Source organism: Vollenhovia emeryi, unplaced genomic scaffold, assembly GCF_000949405.1.
Source record: "Vollenhovia emeryi isolate VEMERY1.0 unplaced genomic scaffold, V.emery_V1.0 DF939134.1, whole genome shotgun sequence".
In the NCBI taxonomy this organism is placed as follows: domain Eukaryota; kingdom Metazoa; phylum Arthropoda; class Insecta; order Hymenoptera; family Formicidae; genus Vollenhovia; species Vollenhovia emeryi.
The window spans coordinates 874,514-900,635 of record NW_011967232.1 but is presented as its reverse complement, the minus strand read 5'-3'; the positions used below and the strand labels follow the sequence as shown (position 1 = coordinate 900,635).

Genomic DNA, 26,122 nt, shown 5'->3' with positions numbered 1-26,122 from the left:
ACGTCGGAATCAAACAAATAAATCATCTGCCAGCCTAATGTTGTCTGACAATTCTTTTTAATTTTAATCAACTGCTGGCGATTTACATTTTTTCGTAAATATTTCATTGTAAAATTATATAAAGATATTGTATTATAAATATTTTATTTGAGTCATGAGCGAATCATCGAGAAGTTTCTTTTCGTTAAGTCTAACACGACCGTAAAGGATTCTCTGTGATCATCCGAAAAGCAAGAATCGCCACGTGGAAATCCCGCGTCCCTATTTGGCACGTGTCTCGCCGGCTCCGCGACGGGAAGTATAGAAGGAAAGTGAGTGCTGATATGACGCTGATGGACGATCGCGTGATCACCACGTAGGTGTCGGCTGACCGCGATCGCTTTAGAGGCGAATACCGCGGTTGGTGCTGGCCACGTAGTTGAGTAACTCCTCAGAGTCCTCGCAGACGAACGGTTTCTCATGGTAACACGCAACGTCGTGCCAGGCGATGCCGTCGTTGTAAACATTGTTCAGGACGGACATGCAGGACTCGTTGGTGCCGTTGATGTCATACTCGGCATTATCAGGCTGCCTGACCTTCTTGTGGCCGGTCTGCGACCACGGATTGAAGCCCCAACCGTTCGGCACCTGGTTGGTGGGTGTAATCTTCTCGCGATTCGCCGACCAGAACCAGCCGTACAGGGATTTGGGCTCGAGGTCACGTCGATTCTCGCAGCCCTTGAAGTCGCATAGACGTCCGGACGTCCAGATGTAAGGAACGTCGTCTGAGGGAGAAAATAGATCTTGAAATCGACTGTTCGTCGAAAACAGCCATTAAATTAGAAAGTTTATTTATTCTTCTATGTAGAGTCCGAGAAATTTTGTTGTATAATCGAAATTAGCTCTAAACAATTTAACAAACGGCTACATAATTATTAAACGTGAGACTTGAACTTAACTCACACTTTCGCGTCAACTTTTACCGTTTAGGAACCAAGTCTGATGAGTAATATCAGGGGAAAGAAGAGAAACATTTTTAGACACGACGACGCTAACTTATAATTTCTTATCGGAAGGAAGCACGATGATTATAGAGAAATCACCCGAAACGGTAATTCAATGTATGTACAAATTGCGGATATGGAAATCTACCGGCGTGTAATTAAATGAGAAGACTGGTCACGAAGTATTCCCGAGCGAAATCAATTCGGTGCCATCTCACTTTCGCCGGACTGCAAAAAGATTCATGCACCGCGCGATGCTGTTATATAAAAAGGCGAGAGTCACTATAGCCTCAACCCACTTCAAGACCCCCGCATCACCTTGAAAACTGTCGTTACACTCACCGATTCGCCTCCCACGATTCCTCGTCGTGATGAATATCGCTCGTGATGAGCAGGTATCATCACGATTATGATAATTGCGGCTAGAGGCGACAGTGAAATCCGACAAATGTTCCGGCAATTTATACTAATTCGTGGGTGGTCCACTGCTTATTCAATTTCCAATCTATGCGATCGTGATTGACATTGCGGTTTAATTTGCCTGGGTCATCGATGAATTCAATCTTTGATTAATTATTTCGGCTTTAATCATTAAAACAGCAAATTAAGTCGTCGTTAGACCAACTTTTACTCATCTTTTTCTTTCTAATCGAATTTGAAAATTATAAAATAAAATTGAAATACTTTTAATGGGCAGATATATCGGCTGCCATTTGTCACAACTTGTGCAATCATTCAAGTTCAACGTAGTTTCTAATACTGAGGAAAGACGGAAAAGAAGCAGCTGACAAAAGTAAAAGCAGTCGTGGGTAAGATTCTCCGGTTAACTGCACTTTCGGTTCTCGAATGCGCTTAAACGCAACGCACTGTAGCCGAAAGGTCGTAATGAAGAGAATGAGAGGATAAAGGGGAAGCATCGTCGTTAATCATCCGAATCGAACGGTGATGTTCCACGTCGGGCCGCTTGTTTCGAAATACTGCCGAATGATTATCGCGTGGATGAAAGTTGCCGTGGTAAATCGCTGTGTCGGTGTCGATATTTACGACTCGCTACCCCATCGTCAACATTACGATTGTGTGCCGTGTGAAAACTTTCTAAGGCCATTCTGTCAAAGGGACGAGTGTGGATTTACCATAATTTCTCGGCCCGAATAAACTCGAGAATTCGTACTTTGTAATCGTGTTGATGCATTAACGAATTACTGGTCAAGTCGGATCTAATTTCTTGTATATGTATATAAGGAATTAGATCAGATTGGTGATGCTTTGTGTTTGCAATCGATAAAGGGATGTAACCGGAAGATGATATTCTGTCCAAGTCTTTACAGGTCAAATTATAATAATCACTTCATTTTTTGAACGAGTGCACGTCATAATATTTAATACGTAAATTATTCTCGATTACGATGGAATACGAAATGTACGAAATTTTTCATCGCGAATAAGAACATTTTTTTCTTTTAGCAAGTTTGTGCTTACGAGAATTATTTCAGCTGCAAATCGACCTCGTTCTTCTTTGTACGTGGACAAAAACGAAGTCGTTTCGCTGCTTAGTCTTTCGAACATGCATTGATCTTTAATTTGCAATGTGGAACAGCAAGAATGATTCATAAAGGAGCGACGCGCATATACGTGTCGGTATGTTTCATGATCCCCGAAGCGCCACAATCAATTAGGTCCATTCGTCTGCATCTCAAATCGTTATCCACTACACAATTTTTCGTACAAATTGTAGAATCCCCTTAGCATTAATTCCTTTCCACGCGCTAATTATTCGCATTACCATAACAGAACATGAACATATATAACTGACAATCAAAATGTAGCAGTACCAATTGAGTGTAATGTCATTTGTATAATATTACACATCTCATAGTCACATAATCTACAACAATTCGTGTAAAGCGACAAACGGGCTTGGAATTTAATTAAAAAAAAAAAGAAATGTTCCATGATTGCGAGACAAGTTACTTACTTTGCTGGATGAGCCTAAAGATCATATTATTTTCTTCTTGGGTTTCCATCGAAACGAGATCCATGCAGTACTCCCTACAAATGTTTCTAGCATCTAACCAGTCCACCTTCTGATTGGCATGGGCCGGCACGTGCCCGCTGTAGAAATAGTTGTGCCCTCGGAAGTTGAACTGCTTCGGTCCTAAAAGGCGTTTTATTATATAAAATCACATTTAAAAATATTTTATTCTTCTAATTCTATAATTTTTTTAAAATTAATATCAATTCAAGTACATTATACGCTGTTTCTGTTTTCAACAGAAAACGCGAGATCCTAGAGTTGGATAAGAAACTGAAGTAGCGTTGTATCGTGTCTATAAATGTGGAAGAGTATTAGCTTCCCTATTATCATCGCATTATTCATGAAGGTGTCACTCGAGGCTTTGCAGAAAGAATGGTAAATCGACGATTATATCGGACCTCGCAATCACGCCTTTCTTTCCTGTTAACAGATTCTCGATTTAACCGGTGGTTAATAGTTCAGGGGTCAAACAGCTGTTGCGATAGGGTAGATCTCCCGCGATCGGCACAAGAACGTGTCTGGCTAAAGACGGCCGCCTCCACTTGACCGCAAAAAAACAGTCTTATCTACTTGAAAGGTCGAAAGATTTTTGCAGAAAAATGTCCTTTTCATTTCCTCGTCAACTACCAACGTCCTGCTGTACTTAAACAATCTCACCAGGCGCGCATAGCTGCATATCAAACGATTTTTTCCTCCCAGTCTGTATTTCAATACGTTTATTAGCGTCACGTATACAGTGTAAATTATATTTTGTCTAACTGATAAAAAACAAAACTTGTTCGTCTCCACGTTCTCAGAGAGACCGCAGCCGTACGCATACACGGGTGCGTAAATGCTAGAAAGGGATGCCAGTCAAAAGAGGAATATATTTCTCGATCAGTATCGATTTCAGAATACGCGACGCGTAAGAAACGCAATTTATAGGAGAGTGTATCTTCCATAAATTCAGAAAACTGCCAGACAAGATACGGCATACTGTCTCTCGCCGGAGTTATGAAAAAAAAAATTACTTACTAACTCAATTAAAAGACTCTCCACGATTTCATGTGTAGCATTTGTCTATGTTGCCGCCGCAACGACGCGGCCCGCTATTTCTCTCCTACGTTTCGTAATGTTCTCAGAGAGCTCTTCGCGTTCTCCGCTAAACGCTACCAGCCACGGACGCACGTTTCGTCCACACGTCTCGGTCGGGACCGCTAAGGCTTAGCACGGCGCTTTATTCCGCGGGCAGGGAATCTGTAATCGGCAGCGGCACAGCGGCAGCGCATCATTATCATCCGCTTTAAATGTCAACAGTCTTACACTTTTTCCCGGTATTTATGCAGGTATGCCTCTCCCCGTCGACGATTTACGACGTGTGTCTCATTATGAGCGCCTAACGCCGCATTACGAAACGTATACGTGCATACGTATCATTGGGCTGCGTTACAAGGAGCATCTTTCTTTCTCTCTCTCTCTTTCTTACTCGCTCGCTATGACATAACGTTTTATATTCCGCTGCGCGTGCGATTCCCTCGCCTCATGCTTTTTCGCTGTTTTCTTCATCCTCTTCTTCTCGGCCCTGCCTTCAAACCGACTTTTCGAATCGCTTCTCCACTCGTCGTGACACACATAATCCATATCTCGCCGTTATTACTGAGACGCCGACATAGCTCGACTTTACGCGATCTTTAATATTCGAGAAGCACTTTTCTTCAAACATGTCTTGAATGATAGAAGGTTGAAGTAGAATTTTCCAAAATTTGAAGAGACTCTAAAAATCTCACAGTCTGCGGTCCATTCTTTTAAAATAATATTCTACTAAACGGCAAGATGCTTAACATTTTTTTTTACTTTTTGGACGACTTACTGGAGTATATTAATAAAAATATATATTTCTATGTGTTTTATTATATATACGATATAAATGAATAAGTATGCGTATTTACAGAATCAGGTAAATTATTAAACGGAATGTTTGGAAAATATTTCGAAATATTTGTGGGCACACATTACAATACGAAGCGACGTTTTTTTGTTTCTATGATTCAACGAAGCGAATAATATACATGTGCTAAATATATAATTTATATTTAATGCTAATTAAAACGACGGGATTTGCGCGGTATCTTCATTTTTGGCAACTTGTCGGCAGCGGTCACGGCGCTATGTTAATTGAAATTTATTACGTGACGTTATATATGCGTGATGTAAGAGATAGCCATCAAATTTGAATAAAACGAGGAACGACGAGCCGACTGTATCTCCAAGCATCTGCGCCCTTTACATTTTACTGCTCGCACGTCCTTGCCCACGTACGTTTTCAGTCAATTGATGATTTCGCCTGGTGTTCGCGAGGAATTGAACATGCTAATGTCAAAGGTTGATAATGCCAATGGCGATTTTACAGGCGACCGCTATTTCTTTTTACCGGTCTTGTGCCATTATAATTTAACAAACGACCGGCCCCGCGGTCGTTTTCGCAGCTTCGGTGTCCACTCGTGAGTGGAATAACACTGGAAGAATAAATAGCCCCATATCTTGTGTCTTTCGTAATAGGACCGTGGTCTCATACAGCTGCACCGATGGCGGCAATAATTTGAGCAAGTTTTCGCGAATAAGTATCGATTTCTAATAATTACATTTTGAGATGTTTATTGCTTCTGATAAAATAATAAATAACAAAAGCGAAACCTGGTTGCTACCTTTTGCCGGAAAAAGCAATAGCTTAAGTTTTAATTGGAATGTCTTTGAACAAAGTTTCACCGCGGATGAGTCGTGTCTCTATCCGAGCGTTCAATTCGAGACTTCGCCGCGCAAAGGTAATTGTGTTGCGCGTATCGAGGAAGAAGAAAGACTGTCTGTCAGGATTTACGACATAGGACAAAGTCGTGATTCCCGTTGTCAGTATAAATTTAACGAAGACCTCGCGTCTATGGAAGATAAGGATTTTATATCCCAGTCGCGTCATTCTACCGCTTATGGCGTTTGATGCATGGGACTTGAATGGAATCGAATGTTTCGTAACACGAGCGCTCTGATTCCCCTATAGCGCATTGCCTATATTGTGCATGAATGTTGCCTAAAAATATTTAAGAGTCACCTAATAATCGTCTAAATTTATAAATTAGAAACGTTATGAAATAAAAATGATTTTCACAAGGGAGAGTAAAATTGTCAGTAAATGTAATTATATAATACGAATTTTTTACTAATATTTTTTACAATAATAATACAGACATGCACATAGAATGTCTTAGAATTCTTGAACTTAACTTAGAAAGCGGATGTAATAAACGATTTAACCTTTTGAACGCAATTTTTATTCATACTCTTTTACTTTCTTTCAATTTCTCCGTCTTGTTCATATATAAATTATCAAATTATTTATTTTAATTGGAAATAACTTCCTCTTTTATAAACGTGATACCAATGATATCGTGTACGTCTTTATTTCTATGACTAATAATAGATAACTCGTAGCATTGCGGTATCGATAATGGAACGCCGACACTGAAATATGAACAGCTAGCGATGATAGCTTTTTAAAAAAATTGATGCTGGGAGCGTGATTGCTGCTGCATCGTGAATATCAAGAGCTCTATTAAATAATCGTAAAATATAACAACACGTCGCGTCACACCTGATTAATGGATAAATGCTTGACTTTAAGGACTGTCTCGCAGGAATAACATTCGACTAACCCCGAAGTAATATATTTACAAATAAAACGAAAAACTGCTGCATAGGTAAGAGTTTACCGCGATGTTGCAGTCATCGTATTTAGAAAGTAATTTATGCTTCCATTGATCAGAGTCACGTGAGGTGAGTTCATGTGTTAAATGGAGAGACGAGCCACCACGTGTGGAACAGACACGAGTTGTGCATCTAGCATTAAGCGGAAATCGACAGGTAAATATTATAAAACATACTACATATGTTTGCACTGCCATGTCATTACGTGGCTGCCCCGGTCTACATCGATAATCCGCATTGAGTATAAAGTAGCATCGGTATGATCGCTTATGTGTATTATTACCGATGTGATGAAATAGAGATCGATACAGTAATCAATTTAAAATACGAAAAATAAATTTTGTATTATAAAAGAAGCGACTCGAAGTGAAATGAATAATTACGTATAAATTAATTCGATTGTAGCACGAGTCGTCTATACTAGAAATAGATCGCAATGTACCTTTTCTTCTTTCGTAAATAACTGTAGAAATTTTAGATTCAGGTTCATAAAAATGTCACGTGCTTCATTATCATGCGAACGTTAATGTGTATAATATTAAAAATGCGTGTTATTAAAGGAACGGTACACAGAGAATGACTGTGCGTGATTATATCATCATTGAACGTGGCGGATTTCTTTTCCCTTGCACGCATGCAGCGACAACAGTGCATCCGCATGCATCGAACGAAAAAAGAAAAAAAAACGTTCGCCTCCCGTCGGACAATTGCGATTTACGATCGTTATATCAGCATCGATTAAACATTTATGCCCCTGGCGCGTCTCACACGTGTGTGTCAAGGAACTCGCGACAGTAATCGCTTTAATCGTGCGAGCGGCTGCTCACCAAGGATCATAGCGCAGATTCTAATGCGCTACTAATGGTTAGACAATACATACATGCGTCAATCTGATAGCGGATCAACGAAAATGCGAAACGGGAAAATTTAGAATTATCAAAATCTTTTGTTTTTATTATTTTTATAGCAACGTAACATTGACTTATTTACTTAAACTTGACTCACGTAAAAATTATGTAAAAATGTTTCTCAAGTCTTTAACAAATTTTCAGTTTACTGAAGACGTACAGAAGAGCAAGTGTAACATTTCATTAAAACTTTCGCTTTCGTGTAATACTGTCGCTTTCTAGCTTTGTACAGATGACAAATTCTGCATTTAAATTCGACAAAGTGTAACTGCTTAGAAATATTTAGTCAAGCACGATCGATCCGTCGATGCCACTTGTCGTCCAGCAGCGGCTTAGGCTGTAAGAGCAAACTGTGTTATTTTCTTACGATGAAATATATTTTTCTTGATTACGCACTCCGTCCATTTGGGATGGAGAGAAAGCTGATTCAGTAACGTGACTTCAATGTATTTCGACAGCACGATTCACTTCCGGCATTACCATCGAAATATCGTTCTAATCTCGATGAACAAGTCGTCTCTTCGGAGGAAAGTATCGGCGTTTAATTGACGGTACTTCTCGTAATATAAGCGCTCTAGACGAGTGCGTCGCTTAATGAGCGACATAATAAACGTGAAGATTAATGAGCAAGCTTCTCTTGTAAAATGCGGATGTTGCCACAATCGCAGCCGATCTCTGCTAATTGTCACGCAAGCGGATACCAATCGTATGCGTTTTTCTCCGCGTGTGAAATCCACGAGCCGCGAGACTCGCAGGCTCTTGGAAATGACGCGTCATCTTTGATGAGGCGTATCGCGTCGTGTGGTAAAAATAGATAAACGTTCGAAAGCGCAATTTCTTTGAGGGGAAAAGAATTCTAGCATTTTTTGTGTGTACCGTTTTTGTGAGAATGATAAAATCTGTGAATAATGTCGGACACGTAATGGGGTGACAAAATTTAAATTAACACTTAAAGTGAAGATTGAGTTTCCCCTTTTACAAAATGTAGTGACACGAGTATATTCATAATGACATGACGCTATAACCATTGATTTAATTGTTGATTCTGTTGTTGAATTATTAAGGATTAACATCTATGACCAGGCAACAAAAATTCGTATGTCTAAATCCGATTCTAACGTTAGTTAATATTAGGCGTAATTAATTACATCGTTTATTATAGATCGCCTTGGTATTTTAACGCGAGAAACAAATAATCAATTAATTATAATAACGACGAAACCGTTCCCTAATTGAAGACTGCTGCACGGGTATGAATTGAACGGGAGTCAGCTATTTCTCGTTCGCGAACGAGATCAGTGGGTCGACAGCGAATCGTGAATAAACAACGTTTGTGGAGGCGAAGGAAAAGGAAACTCGTGGCTCTTCGCACGAGCTGCCAGGCGAAGGTGAAACTTTTTCTCTTTGCCCGACGGGTCAATGGGTCCCGGCACCGCTTGTCTCGTATGGGGATAACGGTTTTCCCCATGCTCTTCTCTTTCAGTTTACGGTGAAACGACTGCTTGGTATTCACGAAAAGAAATTGACGATTGTTATCCGGCGATATTCTCCGGCGACATTCGCCGGCAATCACAATTAGAAAGGCTTATTTCGGCGTGTGACAAAATTTACACGTTTCGCCAAACACATGTTTAATTCAGATCCGACGGTTTTTTTTGTTTAGAGACAATATTCGGAGACTCAGTTAGAATAAAAAAATAATGTCGATTCATATTTTGCATTGCATTATGCATTTCTCGCGATAGTTGTGTACTTCACAAGCCAAACTATGCAAAATTCGAAATCGAAAACGATATTTCTTTGTCCCGCGAAGATTTCGTTATCGCATACAAATTGTTCCGACGTATGATACGCGTAGCAGTGTCGCATTATGAATATACATTTTTACGAATCACGTCTGGTGGTTGTACATGTAAACGGCACGCGGAGGGATAATCTCCGAAGAGTGTTGTTGTCCGATTTCGCAAGCAGTTCCTGACATTTTCGTGGCGATGTAGCGCCGGCCTTTTGTAGAGTTGTCAGTCAGTCAACCTCACGACGAGTAAGATTGCAACAGCTGATCGGTCAGCCACACTGTCATAAGGCGATTTAACAGCGATTTGTTAGCGACGGTCTTTTATTCGGCGTCAGTCGCGTTGCGCAATTGTGATTAACGGCGGTATAATATGTCGATTAACCTTACGCGATTGTCTGCCACCATTTTTTTTTCACTCCGAGCTTGCGAAATTATCGGATGTCCTTATCACTTTTGAGTCCCTCGTGAGATCGTGCGTAGCAGAACGAAGTCGTAGCTGCAAGGCGGTAGCATTCTCGCGCAAACTCGTGCGGAGTTTTATTTAATTAATTATTTAGCTATTATTTATACATCGACATACTTTATCATTGCATGATAGTATTTCAAGGTCTACGTGCCAAACGATAAAGCTATCTCACAAGTGCAGATTATATACAATACTACAAAAGATCATGCGGAGCGCGCTATTGCATCGCGTGTTCTTGTTAACAAGAGATCATGGTATAAGTATAGCTCGCAAGCCTATCTTTACATTTTTCTTTGTGCATAGTATATATTACAATACTTTACAGACCACACGTATCGGCGATTTTACGCACAAGGTAGATTTTCACTTCACGCCAGGCACGACAGGAAAATTCGAAAATTGTATAAAATTACCGCATCTAACAGCCTCGGCTGTAATTACAATATGCGCGAGAGTAGTGTGGTAAAGCATGCGGACGCTTAATCGCGTATCTTCACCGTAATAGCACCGTCGGACACCGGTTTAATAGGCCGCGATGGGTATTATATAATATCCACGGCCGATACTTGTTCACATGTTACTCAACAAGCGTGTCATTACCGCTTGCTTTAAGACTACAAGACCTGCACGCGCACATTACGTGTTCCATTGTATTTTACTAACGCCGTCACGGTATTCCCGTAAGATTAGAAAAATTAATCACGGCGTCCCGTTAATCCTTTATCTTAATTGAGCGGAGGAGATCTGCGACGAAAAGACGTATCGAGATCTACATCCGATATCGACGGATATATGAACCGGGCGAAACAGCCGTACAAGTTGTCCTACGTGATGATGCGAATGCATAGATAAAACTGTTGCTCATATATGAATCTTTCTGCCGTTATAAGGATATAGCTTTGCAGTTTCTCATACGTGGCTGCTCTTGACGCGGCGTTAAAATCTACAGTTCACTTCTCGCGGAATCGTCAGAAATATCGTGGCGAATATACGCGCGCGTATTTAAGCGTTCTCGCATTCATTTTTCGCGGCGCAGCTAGAAGGGTTTTAACGTCGGTTTTCCATTATGTTTTCTGCACATTCTTCGACGCGCGTGCACCTGCATTGACACGCTTATTACAGACTTTTTTTTCTCGACGCGAGCGTGAGGATCACGCTACATCTGATTACTATTGACTTGCTCGGCAAACTCCATCCTGCCATCCTGCCTGCGATCGGACATTCCAGGGGAGCGAGCATGCAATCATTAGGTTGTTAGGTGATTGTGGTCGTATCCGAACATCATTACGTTGCACCATTGCGGCAAAGCCGATTCACTCCCACGGCCTACTCGTGCCTCTCACGTTATTAAATACCGTGGAAATGCGACCATTTGGAAATTCCGTATCTCTCCCTGTCCCCGCGTTCGCGCACTCCGACTCGCGAATGCTCTACATCCCCCGCATACTCGGCCTGTCTCGTCTCTCTCGGTTGCAAGAAAATCTTTAGCGCGTTGCCAATGCAAACGTCCGTCCCTCTCGTCAATCCTCGCCTGCGTTAACGTCGCTTTTGGCGTTAACACGGTGAACCTTCTTTATCTTTATCCGCGTTACAAGCGTGGTTACATGATACAGGAAGATACAGCAAATTACTAATCAATCAAGGTCGTGATTTTTTTTTAGCGCCGACTATTTTAGCACCGCATTTACATCGATGGCCAACATTATGATCTACACAAGAGGAATAGAGGTTGATATTAATCAATTTTGAAACCAGCATCATTTCGACGATCGCCGAGCTAATATTGTGTGGCCGTAGACCGACGGCATTAATAACTCGCGAGAGATAGGCGAGCGTATTACCATTTGAATATCCATCGATGTCCTTGCTATGACGTCATTAATGAAGATCTTACTGAATTAATCCGACGCGTATAACAATGTTGAGACATCCTTGCGGAAATTGTCGGACCGAAGGCAATGCTAATTCAGTGATGCTTAACATTAGTGTTGCGTTACAAACGGTCATTTTGTGAACTATAGGCCGCAAGGCTGGATCGGAATACCATTAGTCGTGGAGATTGCTACTTAAACGAGTAGAAAGCAGACGATTGTCGCAATCATTCGGTAGCAGAAACGTAGTAGATATTTATTGCATTGAAGAACATTAAAGCGACACAATATTACTCTCAGATAAATATTAGAGTTACATTTTCCATATCTCGTTCTCCTTTTTTGTTTTTACAAAGTAAAGTGACTCCGTTGATTTCACACTTATTACTTTACGTGGCAAGACTTAGTATTTTTTATTGCGAGAGTAAAAATACAAATATATTGCGCATTACAAGTCAACGACGTCAACCCGTTTTGATAAAGTTCTCGAAATTAAGTCTATTTTTGTAACAGGTGCCTCGTTGATCGAGTGGCGTCGAGAAAGTGTACCTCGGACAAGATAAAGAATCGCCAGGAAAGTTCGCGATGCAGTATTATCGGGAACCTGTTGGTGGTAACAAGTGGACGCAAGCCGGTACCACCTACTCACGGCGATCAAAAGTGAATACCCGGGGCGCGTGCTTGCACAAGAGTCGAGAGAGGCTCGTCTGCTTTTAAAAGTAAACTCGTAGCTCGTGAAATTGCGCGAGGGGCCGTCCCTTCCCTGCCTGCCTTCTTAGCGTGTATCAGCATTGTAACCTCGATTCCTTTGAGAGACGGCACGACAGTGCCGAGACGCACGATTGCCCCTTCTGCGAGCGAACAACGATGAAAGTCCGCCGCTGCGTTTCTTGTTTTACGGGTGTTTTACGCGCGGGTGATCTAATCAAGACAGGTTTCGCGAGCGAGACGCATCGCTGCGCGTGACAACGCGGAGTTTTCCCTCCACCGTGAAAACCCGGTTCGCACGCGTTTAATTAGACCGTTTAACGATTTGCTCCTGTATCTATTATCCCAGGACTATTGTAAGATGAAACGGTCTTCCCGATTACGGAATAAAAACGAAAACTATTACCTAAATTCCGTCAAATAAATTGCGCAATTGGCATCTACTAACAATTTAGCCGCAAAAGTATTTTATAGATCTTACGCGTGTATAATAAATTATGTTATCACAGGACATAACGATATTTATCCAATGGATGGATTATCAATTTAAGAATAGTTTCTTCAAAGTCAAAAAATAAACGCGAAGGTATCATATTTTATACTATTATTGCCTAGAGAGCAGGGAAGTCCAGGCTTCAAACCCTGGCTGAGGTAATATTTTTCGCAATAAATTTTCTGTATTGGTCGATTAATTAATAAATGTGGCCAGCTGAGGTCGAATAAAATTTGGAATTTTATCAATTTAGTTGATTGATAAAATTTAATAGGCAATAAATAAGTTTACCAACTCTCTAGCCCGTGTTGTCTCGACTTCACAGACAGTGCAGAAAATCGAGTGAAATTGAGATAAATTGGGTCAAATTCTTCTCCTTGCACTATCGCTCGCAATGGGGTGAGTAATGATTGAAGCGTTGACTTACGATTTGCGCACTTTTGCGGTATCGGAAGAGACAAGAATCTTCCAGGTCGGTTACTGTGCGGTCGAGCTTCATTGATCGCCGGCTCGGCGTTGGCGAACGCCGCGAGGAGCACTATGGCCAGCGGCACCAGCATCATCTATCACAGAATAATAGAAAGAATATTATTACGGATGATAAAGCAAGATGAATCACTTAATTTTGTATAATGGGATAATTTTCATAAAATGTTCACGTTGCGTAGTTTTTCAATTAATGCATATCTCGAACAATTTAATTAATAACATGCCTTTTTCAGTTTATATAAAATACTTTTCTTTTCAGACGTAAAAATTGCATTATAATTGATAGATAATACATAACGATAATAAAGCAGCGGGTATGTCGTATGTGTAATATGAAGAGTCTATTAACTGAATCATCAGGTGACGTTTTTTTTTATGTTAATTGGAATCAACGGGATCAGGTTTCTTAAATATCGATTTGGATATTCAGACATGACAATTTTGTCGTGTTATTATGATACCGCTCTGCGACAGTCAGTGAGAGTTTCGTACGTAATGGCGTTGACATACAGGTACGCGATTTCATTTCACCGACACATATAGTTCCTTTCCATCAGGCAGAAGTTTCTCTTAGGGAGTGTCTCGTCTAACGAAGTCGCAAGACGGTTTTTTTATGCATGGACGCCAATACGTTAATTATCCATTCGTTACGTGATCCGCCAAATCATACAGACATCGATCGGATGGAAGTTTCTCCGGTAAATGTTGATAAGAACAATGCCAAGAAGCAACAAATATCGTCGAATTTATATTAGAATAATTTTAAAAGCAAAATAATTTTGAAAACTAGGATTTTTTAATGGAGAATTTCTACGCAGTTTGTACGATAGTTTATCTCGTAATGTAAATTTTTTGCAAATTGATTTATTAATATTAATTATGCTATGTATAATTCTCTCCCCCCCCTCTCTTTCTCTTTTTCTCTTTCTCTTTAAATGATATTGCTTTCACCGAAATTTTATAAGTCTTCACATCACTTGCGTATAATCAATTTATTACATTCTAATCTACTTCGATACATTTGCGAAGAAGACAAAAATTTCCACTTACGAGAATCTATATTGTACTAATTATAAAAAGTATTTAAAAAAATAAGATTTAATGAACAAATAATAAGGATAACGTCGACAATTAACTGGCACAATATATTTCGTTTAAAACATACAACAAAAAATAAGATTTAATGAATAAATCCGAAAAGATCCTGTTCAGAGAGCTTTATTTAAGTACGAACACAATTTAGAAATTAAATTTCTCTTATTTCAATTTTCGACACTGTAGGTAGAGGAAAAAGTATACTTTACTTTAATCGTATATTTATATATGCATATATCGCGTGTTTATTATCATAAATGATCATAAGGATTATCTCATTTCTTAGCATCGAAATTTTAACTCACTGAAATTGTATTGTAGGTTTCAATTCTTCCGGACAACGTCCAGACTTCGACACTCACCTTGTATCACTTGTCTCTTGGAAAAATATGGATAGACTTGGAAGACGGCGGTTAAAGAAACGTGGTCACTGATAGGATATGAAGAGACAGGCACCTTCACCGTCGATTATATAGAAATGGTCCCCACCAGACCGCAGGCTCATCCCACCCTTCGCTACAAGGACCTAGCGAGATGTTCCGATCGAGACCTTAGTCATAATTAGTTCGGATAATTAAGAGTTAGAGATCCCGCGATTGATTCTCGAGAAAGAAGCAGCGTGCCCTCGGCGTGCAATCGGCGACAGATAAATTTTACATTTTTCTTTCTCCCCTTTATTGTGAGCCAAATCCGGCCTGCTTACAGGAATTAAAAGGATGGATTTAATGGAAGAGCATGACAAGCCATAATTGATTGACATAGTAAGTAACGAGAATAACTTACGCCATCATTCTCTAAGACTCTAAGTTGTTATCTCCAGGATGCGTCAATTTTAATTACATTACTATTACATTTTCGCGATGTACATGATACAGTTTTTGGAATAATAATTATGGGATAAAGAAAATAATTAAAGTTACTAAATAATTTGATATAGGGCACACCTTTGATTTTGTTCGTTGAAAATTTTGCTCTATTTATCAAACGGATTAAAAGAAATTCATATTTTGTTACATTCAACCTGCATGTACATAAACTTAATATATTTATAAAAAATTATTATATTATAAGATATACATGCGCGAAAAGAAATAAACTTCTCTTTCACAGGAAAAATTTTGTAAATGCAATTCTATTGAGAGAGAAAGAGATATGATTGTTCAACGGTGCACCGATCCGATCGAACTTAAAGCGGTCGAGCGATCGATCAATGTTCACCTATATTTTTTCCACGAGTTTAATGATAGGATAGGTTGAAGTTAACAGCTAATAACAGTTGGAGTAAACTCTTTGTTCCCACAATCATACCGGCACGATGCGTTGGTTACACGATCAGCAATTTATAACTACTTTTTTTCACATGTCACAAAGCTATACTTACCTATTACTGTTTTAATATGACTTTAAGCTCGTTGATAAAAAAAAAGCCTTAAATAGAAAATTTCTGTTAAATTTAACCTGAAAGATATTAGACAGAAGACTTAATTTTATTAAAGTTTTTATTTTTGGACCATAATTTCACGAATATCCTTTTGTCTCTCTCTAAAAAATGAAAATCTAAATCTCCGTAATTAGGTAGGAAATTTTCAAAATCTGTTATATTTTTTAAATATCCTTCAGCTATTGTGACACGTTTCGTGCAATTGAACTGGATTTATCTCAAGGTACTTTAAGGTATTGTATTTATTTATTAGAAGCTTTGTGTTAATTACTACTCGGCCTAGAAAGCGAATTTTGTTTCGTCGAAGTGTTTATCGTTACTACGAATTTAAGCGTACATTGCGTGTTGATGGTCGTAATAACGGTAGATAAAAAAGACTTTCTATTTCTTTGAGTCCCTCTTAAATCAAACGTGACGAACAGTCGGCCGCACATATCGCTCGTTTCATATGTTAATACAGGGTCTTTTGAGCACGACGAGACGAAATTCTCTTTCTTTGACAGAACAACGACAATGATCATTACATTCGTTGATTGCTGACATTTGCATTATATTAACAATGAAGATAAGAAACAATCACATGTCGATGATTAAATACGAATTTATATTGTGTAAACTGACAATAGGTTCTCTTTATATTCTTCACATTGATTTTATTTACTTTATTTATCTACATATTGTATACATGTATAAGATATTGCTAATTTGATAATCTTATTGCTATAAAACTTTATTTTTACAATAAATTTTGTTTTAATAATTCAAGAAATACATATAGCTCTATTCTCATCTAATATCTCAGAAACATTGAATCTTAATTTGTTAAAAGATTAAAAATACTCTAAATTGAAATAATTTTATGAAAAGAGTCAAATATCTTATATTAATTCTTACGCAAACTAAAATTTTATTAATATATACATATATATAAAAGTCAAGTTAAAATAAATTAAATAAATAGAATTACGTATGGGCAGTGAGAGTAAAAAACGCAATTAGTATTGCATGAATTTCAACGTCTAAGTTAAAATAAATTAAAATAAAATATATGAGAGACAATTTTAATGTTTATTAATATCTTGGAATTTCAATTCGCCTAAATTATGATGTTATTAGCGTAAATAGTGTCCATTCAATATTTTTTATAAGCGTAGCCCAAGCATAAAAGTAACACGCATTAGAGCACTCTGTTAAATGACGATATCTACACTGCGAATTGTACGGTAGCCACCAACCGTGCTAAACACCTTATTAAATTATTATCGACATTGTTTCGCGCGCGAGCTGAAAACCTGTTACCCGCTCGTATCGAGTAATTGAAACGCACAATGGAGCAATTAACATTCTCGGCAATGAAGGCACCACCCATTCTTTTCGCACGTCGCATGATATTATCTATACGCTTTTATCGCCTTTACAATCGCTTTGAGAAGAAGATCGCAGTACTATCTTTTGTAAATGGTTGACGTCTCTTGGTGGCACCGAATTTCAGTAAACGACACTCGCGAGTGAAGACGATTCCCTGGAGGCGATGACCTTGAAGATGCGCTTCGTCAACTTTCACCAAGTGGTAACATAGACGCCGTAGACGGGTAACAGGCTAGTCAATGTCATCCGTGCTGCAACTCGTGGTTAAGGCCCGAGTTTCATTCTCGGAGTTTCCACGGTGTACGCTAGAAAAGTGGAGGAGGTTCCGGTTATGTCAGACTGACGAAATGCATGTGTCTTTGCGGAGGAAATTAACGTGGGCATGCAGAAGAGCAGTAGCGATACTAATGAGCTAATAAAACGATGATATCAATATTATCGCTTTGCAGCATCCAAGCAAAGCTTAAGCAATGTAAAAATATCTAGTAAAAAGATCTTGTCTATCAAAAGAAAACAAAATAGTAAAGTATACATTTTTTTATCAAAGTGTACATAAAAATGTTGAAAACTATAATTTATAACAGAAACATTTTGATCTTATGTGAACAAAACTGGTCTGGTCGATAAGTTCTCTTACATAAATGATGAAATATTCCAATTAATTTATAATGCGTATTAATTTTCTGTGAATTACAATTACACTTTTTTTTATACACAAAATAGTTATAATTTTACAGATCGTAAGAAGAGCGTCAAAGCTGCATCGTGGTGTGGCTTAAGTACGAGGCCATGAGTGTGTTTATTGTATTGTAGTCCACAGAATTTTTCAATTCTCGAGGATAAATCGCCCAGAGAAGATATTAATTATTGTAAAATATTATTAGAATTAATTCTTTAATTTATGACTTTCCTCATAGTTTTTCTCTGGTACGATTGTAAGTAAACTTAATGCTATAATGCACAGCGTGATAATTATTACAATCATAACTCCTGATATTATATACTGAAGGTTCAAGTCCAGATATTTTTATGTCACGTAAAAATTCGAGGACGACGGCTATACATGTAGTTAACAGATTAAAGCAATATTAACCAGAGTCTATTCAGTGAATATTGCGGCGAATTTCAACGTCCAAAGTATATTTAAGAATGTTGAATTATGAGTTAGTTTACTAACTTAGTTTCTCTCTTATTCTTTTCCTCCATGTGTCATTTTTACGATACATTTATATAATGGATAATATATGGAATACTATTATATAAACATTTCACTATACTGCTCCATTGTATGTACAACAATTTTATAACGTTATTTCCCACCGGGAGAACATAGGAAACTGTAAAACAATTATATGTGGATAGCTTCGTGTTTTCAATTCTTTTCACGCGTACAACCCCTCGATTCGTGCCATAATAAATCAGGATTCGTAAGAGTGATTTACGCACCCTGTACGTACATGTACATGTATACGCACTATATACACAACAATCGCCCATCGTCTTTGCGCTGATGTAACACTTTTGCCTGCAGCTCCGGTAACTTCTCGAACACCTGTTAAGTGCGCTCGTAATAGCCGCGACGTCGGTCGACGATGCATGCCTTATGGAATACTTGAGATTTCTCTCTGTTATAAAATCACGCTCGAATTCGGATGCAGTTGTTCCATTTAACGTTAAAAGAATCAGTTGCAGAATAAATAGGGAGAACATCGTCTTTCCATATGAAAATTTGCTATTCGATTTATTTCTTTTAATATTATTCTGCCTCAATATTAGTGTAGCGTGTCGGGTTATTAAATAGCCAATTATATGTTTTAACAGAGTCACCGCCGTCAAATATATCTTTGCATAACAATTTATTTAGAGCGTCTTAAAAAGAAGTTGAAATATTTGATAAAATAAAGATTAATATCTGAAAATTGAGAACTGAAAATGTGAAAAAGACAAGATAGAAGTTCTGGAACAAAAAATTTTTAATTATGTAATCTTTTAATAATTAATAAAATAATAATTTGTATTAGGATGTGATAATTATCGAAAAAATCAGGAAGTATATGGAGAGGAAACTCGTGATAATTAATTGAACCAAATGTAATATTAAATTAAATTATAACAGGTATTAAAAATATTCTGTAAGTAAGAAATATAATTATGTGAACATTAGCTGCGTTCTTTTGCAGCAATCATGTGCAATGGTGAATCGTCATGGTTCATCGACATCTCCAACGGATCACGAATGTTAATGCGGACCATCCTTGGAGAATGTAGAAATGAAAAATCCACTTTCTTGGATGCTAGGAAATTATGTAAGACTCTCTGTGGTACAGAGTCAAAATAACAAACGCTGGAATGTGTCCATTAGCGATGGGAGCAACAGCGACCTTGGTGTCATCGATGATTTCGAAGTTTGATTCAAGGGGATTCAATTTTGATGTTTCTAAATTAATGTATCGCCGAACTAAACTATTTAATTGCAAATAAGACGAAATATTCTGAATACGAAGCTGAGTTTTCGAATAGTGAAGCGCACCAAACAAAACTTGTTTTTGTCGTGGGAAGACTGCTTAATTTGTCACGTGCAAGAAAGCGAAGAAAAAATTATTTAACAACAAGACCTGAGTTGTAAATTACTATATAAAAAAGAACGAGACTAACAGGAACATGAAATACTTTACTTCGATCGAGCTTATCATTTTTTCCTGTGTCTCGGGAGAGAGCCATATTTCTGATACAATATTTGGCTCCGCACAAGAAAAAAATATTTATTTTTATCTTCATTCGAAAAATGGCAAACGAAATACTCAAATAATGGACCGACGCGCATCTTCGTTTATCTTAAGCGGGAAACGCAACGGGACTGAAAAGGCCGCGGCTTTACACACGCACGCGATTGAAGGAAACATCTGTTTTCGTCCTTCATATCGTTAAATGTCGTCGGTATTTCATTTAGATTAAGTACAGTTGGCCTGCGCCAACTTCTCGACGACGACGGCCTTGTCCCTCAAAATTTATGCCTTTTAATAATGCAGGCGTGCACGGTATAAACGGTATTAAGGCTAATGGCCTTAAGTTTACATTTCAATGTGTGATCAATTCAATACAATTTATCCACGCGTACGATCAACGCTTTTATGTGCCGAGATCAACGTTACTACGTGCATAGTCAATCGTAATAATTAACGCATGTACAGCAATGTACATACCATTTGAGCTGGTTGGTGTAATAAAAATTGCGAACTGCAATTAAGCCGGTGCCTTTGCTGATATCTGGACACTTTTTCCCGGCCTGAAACAGGTATGTGACAACTTTGCGCAACGCTTTGCGACCGACTGAACAATGCAACGTGCGATCGTTGCGAAAGATCGTGCGACTGCGTTAGACTCTGCATGTATAGCGTGTGCAAACGAAAAATGCGTGCGGAAACTGGCGCTAAGTTCCGCTTGAGATTTATCACACTTTTTTAATGGAAATTTCATTGGTACACCAGTCTGACCTTGACTCCTCCGCCGAAATGAAAATAGCAACGCGCACGCAACTAAGATCATAATTTGCATAAAATTTATCCCACTCGTTAATGAATTCCGTCCGATATAAACATCCCACGGTTGAATGGCAAATCAGATTTAAATGCCAATGTTTCTTGAAAGAAGAGAACGAAAGAGAGGGACCCGATCAGATTTTTTTGCGAGTCTTAAATGCATAAAAATAACTTGCAAGTGCTAATTGCATTCGGTTATTGATGAGACAGACTAAAATAAAAGCTGTTTAACATTTAAGAACGCAGGATTAACTTGAAAAAATTCTACAATGGCAGTCCATTGCAGTAGCCAAGCAGCTCAGGCAACGTAAAAATATCTGGAGAACAGATCTCGTACATCAAAAACAAAAAGAAAAAGATGAAATAATAGAATATAAATTTGTTTATCAAAGTGTACATAAACACTAAGAGTTATAATTTATAACTGAAACGTTTCGATCTCATTTGAACAAAATCGGTCTGGTCGCTAAGTTCTCTTTCGCGTGTTTTGCTCTTCGGAGAGTCGATTTCGTAACGCATGAATCTGTGATCGATTCAGGCGAAGATTGTGCCGATAAATTGCCAGATTAATCGCGTATATAATACGCATGCGAATAGATTTCCATACGTGAAGATTCCTTCGTGTACAAGCGTCGCGTTTAGATCCGATCGTAACTAAACGTGCAAATATCGAGGAAAATAAATGGTGCCATTAAAATAATATAATGTGCTGCATGTCTCCATATCACTTTTTCTCCTGCGTCATCGAGGATTCGCCCGGCAAGGTTTCCGCGAAGATTGCAGACGTCGCAATCCGCTGTCAACAAAGCATTTAATTTACACCGTCGATTTTAGACGAACAAAACAATAAGGTTTTTATTTGTTGATAAATCGAGGACAAAAAACACAAAATTTTGTTTAGTTATTACAAAACCTTTGAGAAAGGCGACGATTTGAATGGAAAAATGCCACGTTAAATGCGTGGTTTGTGAAATAATTTTAAAAGTTGCTAAAATAAAAAAGTTGCTAAAATGCAAAATTTAATCGTTCTCCATTCTTGTTAACTGAGCTGCAAAATCACTTTTTCTTAAATAACGGTTGTAATTTTCCTCGTACGCTATCGTAAAAACCGTACATGATTGTTATATCAATATTGCTTTTCACTGCTGAATAGCGTTTTAATTATTTACCATCACTAATAACAGCATAATTGTTTCTTATAAGAGTTTTCTTTGTAAAGTTAACGGCGTTATTATTTGGACCGTTAATATCACGCACGTGGTTCCTAAAATCGTAAAATCCAGACAATAAACATTGTCCCGAGACAATGGTGTGAATTATCATGTACATCTCGATAACACAGTTCTGCCGGTGCATTATTACGAAAGCTTACGTTAGGATTCACCGTTTCATTCTTACAAAATTTCGCGCGAATTGCCGTCCTGTTGCTCTTCATTAACATAGCGTGCAATCGTTGCATAAAAATGAGAGGTGGCGGATACAAACCGCGATAAACACAACATTTCTGCTCACGCATACATTGGCAGAGTTTTACATTCATAATATCACTATTATCACAAATAAAGTCAATTCGTCTTTGTTTTTGCACCTTCTTCTCACAAATTACATTTTTATTAGCCTATTTGCCTTGAAATTTACATAGATTTTATTTTACGAAAGTAAAAATTAATTAATTCTCACAAAAGTATTACAAAGTTTATAAAATTTATAGCGTCTGTATAATTACAATATACTTGCAACATGTGTATATAATTAAAAGAAGATATATGTTACAATTTTTACAAAAACCCATTGCAAGTAAAAGTAAAAACTATGTTGAATAGTGCCTTCATAAAACTTTATGGACAAAATTAATACTCATATATTTCAGAAAATAATACTTATATTAGCCATAATTAATTATTTTTTAACAATAGCAACAAGATATGATTTATTACATATGTTATTCAGTTTAATATTCTCTAAATGTGCTGATACGATTAACAAGAATATTTTTATGACTTCCTTTCTTATTCTTTTTACGGAATTGACTTTGAAAAATAGTTTCCACACAGAATCATTATATCCAATAATAATATTCTAGCGGCAGTAGTGCATTATTATTCTCGTGTTCTTTCCGTATCAAGATTGAGAATGTTCATATACGCAACGAGGACGACAGAAATAATTATTACGAAAACCACAACGAAGAAACTGCTGCCTACTACTATTCCCTCGTGAAGTAATGTAAATTAGCGCAAGATTCGTCAAGGATAAAAAGATAGGCAATTCCGTTGATATGCATTATATAGGAGACATGAGAATCGCTGAAAAGAAAATCATCTCTTTCCCTAACTGAACTTTAAATATATAGAAATATCGGAATCGATTTTACATTAAGATATAAAAGATCGCAAAGATTTAAATCTGGAGATTATGATCGTCATAAATCATCGGCAAAACTTCCTTCATTTTAGTACTAACATTACAGTAACAAAAATTAAAAATTTACTAATTTTTGGAATATTATATGAGTATAATAAAAAGAATGATTATAATTCTCTCAATTGATTATTCGGTGGTGATTATTATATTGGCGTAGATTAGATCGTCGTTTCGCACGGATCTGACAATCTTTCAAAGATGCCTGATCTAATCGTACCGCCGCCCATTAAATTCGCAGATTATGTTCGCATGGTCCTTGAGGTCAAACCCTGTTAAATATCAAATATACCGCTAATAAAATGCACAACCTTTCGCGACGCCTCACTACTGTTTAATCTATAGCTACTACTACTCTGCTGTTTAATCTATGACAGATAGAAACCTGACCTTTCGAAGTGGGCATTTATCTATGATCGGGAAATTTGAGAACTGATGCATACACCTGCAATAATTATTACCTAATGGTGCTAAAGTTTGCACGCAATTGCTTTATTAAGCTGTAGGAAAGCTGTTGCCCTATGCGGAAGGTATATTACTTAACAAGCTGAGATTAGAAATTAATCAAAATTATTCTTGTATAGATAATACCGCCCGTTGCTTTTTAAACTGTAATTTTAGCTGTTTCCTTTTAATGAATCATCATGAAATTATCTATAAGAAGATAAATAGTATCATACTTCATTCGGAAGAACAGATTGATTTAGTATTTTATCGCTGATATTACAAACAAAATAATAATCTTGCTAACGCGACTTCTTATCAGCGATGGTGAATCATGCGGAAGAAATGCAACGACAATAATAAAGGTGCATCACGCGACGTTATCAAAATGTTTTCAGATTTATTGATTTCGAACTTGTGCACATTCAAGTAGCCAGACGTGTTTTGTATTTCGATTCAACAGACAGATACATTGCGAGACCTCTTTCTTCACGTTCCATAAATCGTTACTATTTAATTTAGTGTAAAGTATGACGTGCTATCTTTTAATTGGAAAAATAAATGTCATCACTTAACTCTAATCTTAGTTTCTTCCATCATTATATTCTTTATCATTACTCTTCCATATATCTGCATGATCTATGTATATAAGTTTCATCGATTATTGCTTCCTCATATAGAGGAAGTTTCGTTTTAGAAAGGAATTCGAATTGTTTAAAGAAAATTTTAATCTTAATTTAACCGCAACTTATTGTTATAAATCGTCGTAATATTTATGAACGAGGGAGATAAAAAGTTATATTTTAATAGTCTACTAACAATAAGATATTGCTATCAATAATTTTGCTACAACGGCTACGTTTGATAATTTATTTTAATATTCTTTTATTCTGTTAATCTTTCATTTACATTTAAATAAAACAGTAGTTTTTAACGGGTATTTCAATAGCTATTCTCGTTATCAACAGATAAGTTTTTATAGTATTTAAATGATTGCTTAAAAGGTTAACCCTTGCATACCAGAATTGTAATTTATATACTGTAAATATTCTATATACTTTTCAATATTTAAAAAACTAAAAATATTGTGCAGTGACTGACAGAACATGACTGTTAATTTTATTAGCTGAATCATACTTAAATAACATACTTAATTATACGTTGTGTGTAATTATACGTTGTGTTTAAAAACCTCATTTCTTATTGGAAATATTGTAACAAAGTGTTTTTATGTTTATGAAGAAATGCAAGTCATTGTCGTTTCGATTAAGTCAATGCTCATCGCTTTCGATCGTTGCAGATATATTCGCGTGAATGTGACCTGGGATGAGCCGATCCTAGACCTAGAAAAATAATTGCATTGGCCTTGAGCCACATATGAGAACAGTAAAAATGATAGCATACAAAACATTGCCTTAATAGGCAAAATCCATTTTGAAAATGACGATATTTAGAACATTAGGCAACACAAAAAGACCATTGCAATTGTCGACCAACAAAGACTTAGAATAAAAAATTTGAAATTTTTCCCGTTTGATAGAAATATGGGAGAGAAAAGAGAAAATAACCATTTATTGTAAGGTTTCATGTCTTAGCATCCTGTGTCGATGTAACCAAGTCTCAAATTAAAATTCTACAAAAATCCATTAATTTTTGTAATTCTTACAGTACCAGAAGTTGGATTTTCTTTTCTCTGCAAGTTCAATAAATAATGTGTGATTAATAGATTAATAAATATATACCACATAAAGCTATTAATCATTATATATATAGCAATTACTGATAAATGTTGATACTGAATGATTGCTAACGTTGATAAAGCTAGAAGTATAAGTTAGAATTTTTTTTCGTTTTATTGCATGACTAAGATATTTTACGGTGACTCGGCTATCATGATTGATAGTCACGAAGTCTTGTCTGCGGCTTGGAAACGAAACCGAGAGATCTAGAATGTTAATGCCAAGGTTGCTTGGTCCATTGTCGATCTAAGAAATGCCATTGCCAAGGGAATCCATTCATTATTCTAATGATTTTATCAGCAAAACAGTTATAAGGAAGTTGCATCAATCCGTTATCGATACACCATGCGATATACGAAATGATATAAACGACCGATAAAAGAAAGTGATGCGTGCAGTGTAAATAGCAATTAAGAGCGAAAAAGCGGTACACGATATCAACGGTAAAAAGTGTATCAGAAAGTATATCGGTATATTAAAATTAATGAAGAATATAAACGAATACAATTATCTAAACAGACTATCTATATAGAAAAATCAGCAATATTAATTAAAAAGAATTATGGACAGCGTTAATAAAAGAATTTTTCAA

The 26,122-nt window shown here is 37.2% G+C and overlaps 2 protein-coding genes across 3 annotated transcripts in view; one reads left to right on the top strand and one right to left on the bottom strand.

Moving 5' to 3' along the window:
* Nucleotides 1-14,965, top strand: part of LOC105567785 (protein rhomboid) — a 420,998-nt gene extending 406,033 nt beyond the window's left edge. Inside the window, exon 10 of one of the 2 annotated variants that reach the window (XR_001009390.1) lies at nucleotides 14,900-14,965. The gene's annotated coding sequence lies outside the window, so the exon portion shown is untranslated. The remainder of the gene's footprint in view (nucleotides 1-14,899) is intronic. The other variant, XR_001009389.1, reaches the window with a different exon arrangement.
* LOC105567786 lies at nucleotides 97-15,017 on the bottom strand. Its single transcript, XM_012022927.1, has 4 exons — nucleotides 14,941-15,017; nucleotides 13,422-13,557; nucleotides 2,959-3,138; nucleotides 97-764 (listed from the first exon to the last, which is right to left on the bottom strand). The coding sequence occupies exons 2-4, from the start codon at nucleotides 13,555-13,557 to the stop codon at nucleotides 382-384; spliced, it is 699 nt and encodes a 232-aa protein (XP_011878317.1). The 5' UTR covers nucleotides 14,941-15,017; the 3' UTR covers nucleotides 97-381.
* Nucleotides 15,018-26,122: the final 11,105 nt, after the last annotated feature.

What these genes read in the sequence shown, in the direction of transcription:
- LOC105567786 (XM_012022927.1), bottom strand. Translation starts at nt 13,557, where the DNA reads ATGATGCTGGTGCCGCTGGCCATAGTGCTCCTCGCGGCGTTCGCCAAC. An exon ending in ACCGCAAAAGTGCGCAAATC is followed by an intron (nt 3,139 to 13,421) that starts GTAAGTCAACGC and finishes AACGCCTTTTAG; the next exon opens with GACCGAAGCAGTTCAACTTC. An exon ending in CTTTAGGCTCATCCAGCAAA is followed by an intron (nt 765 to 2,958) that starts GTAAGTAACTTG and finishes TTTCTCCCTCAG; the next exon opens with ACGACGTTCCTTACATCTGG.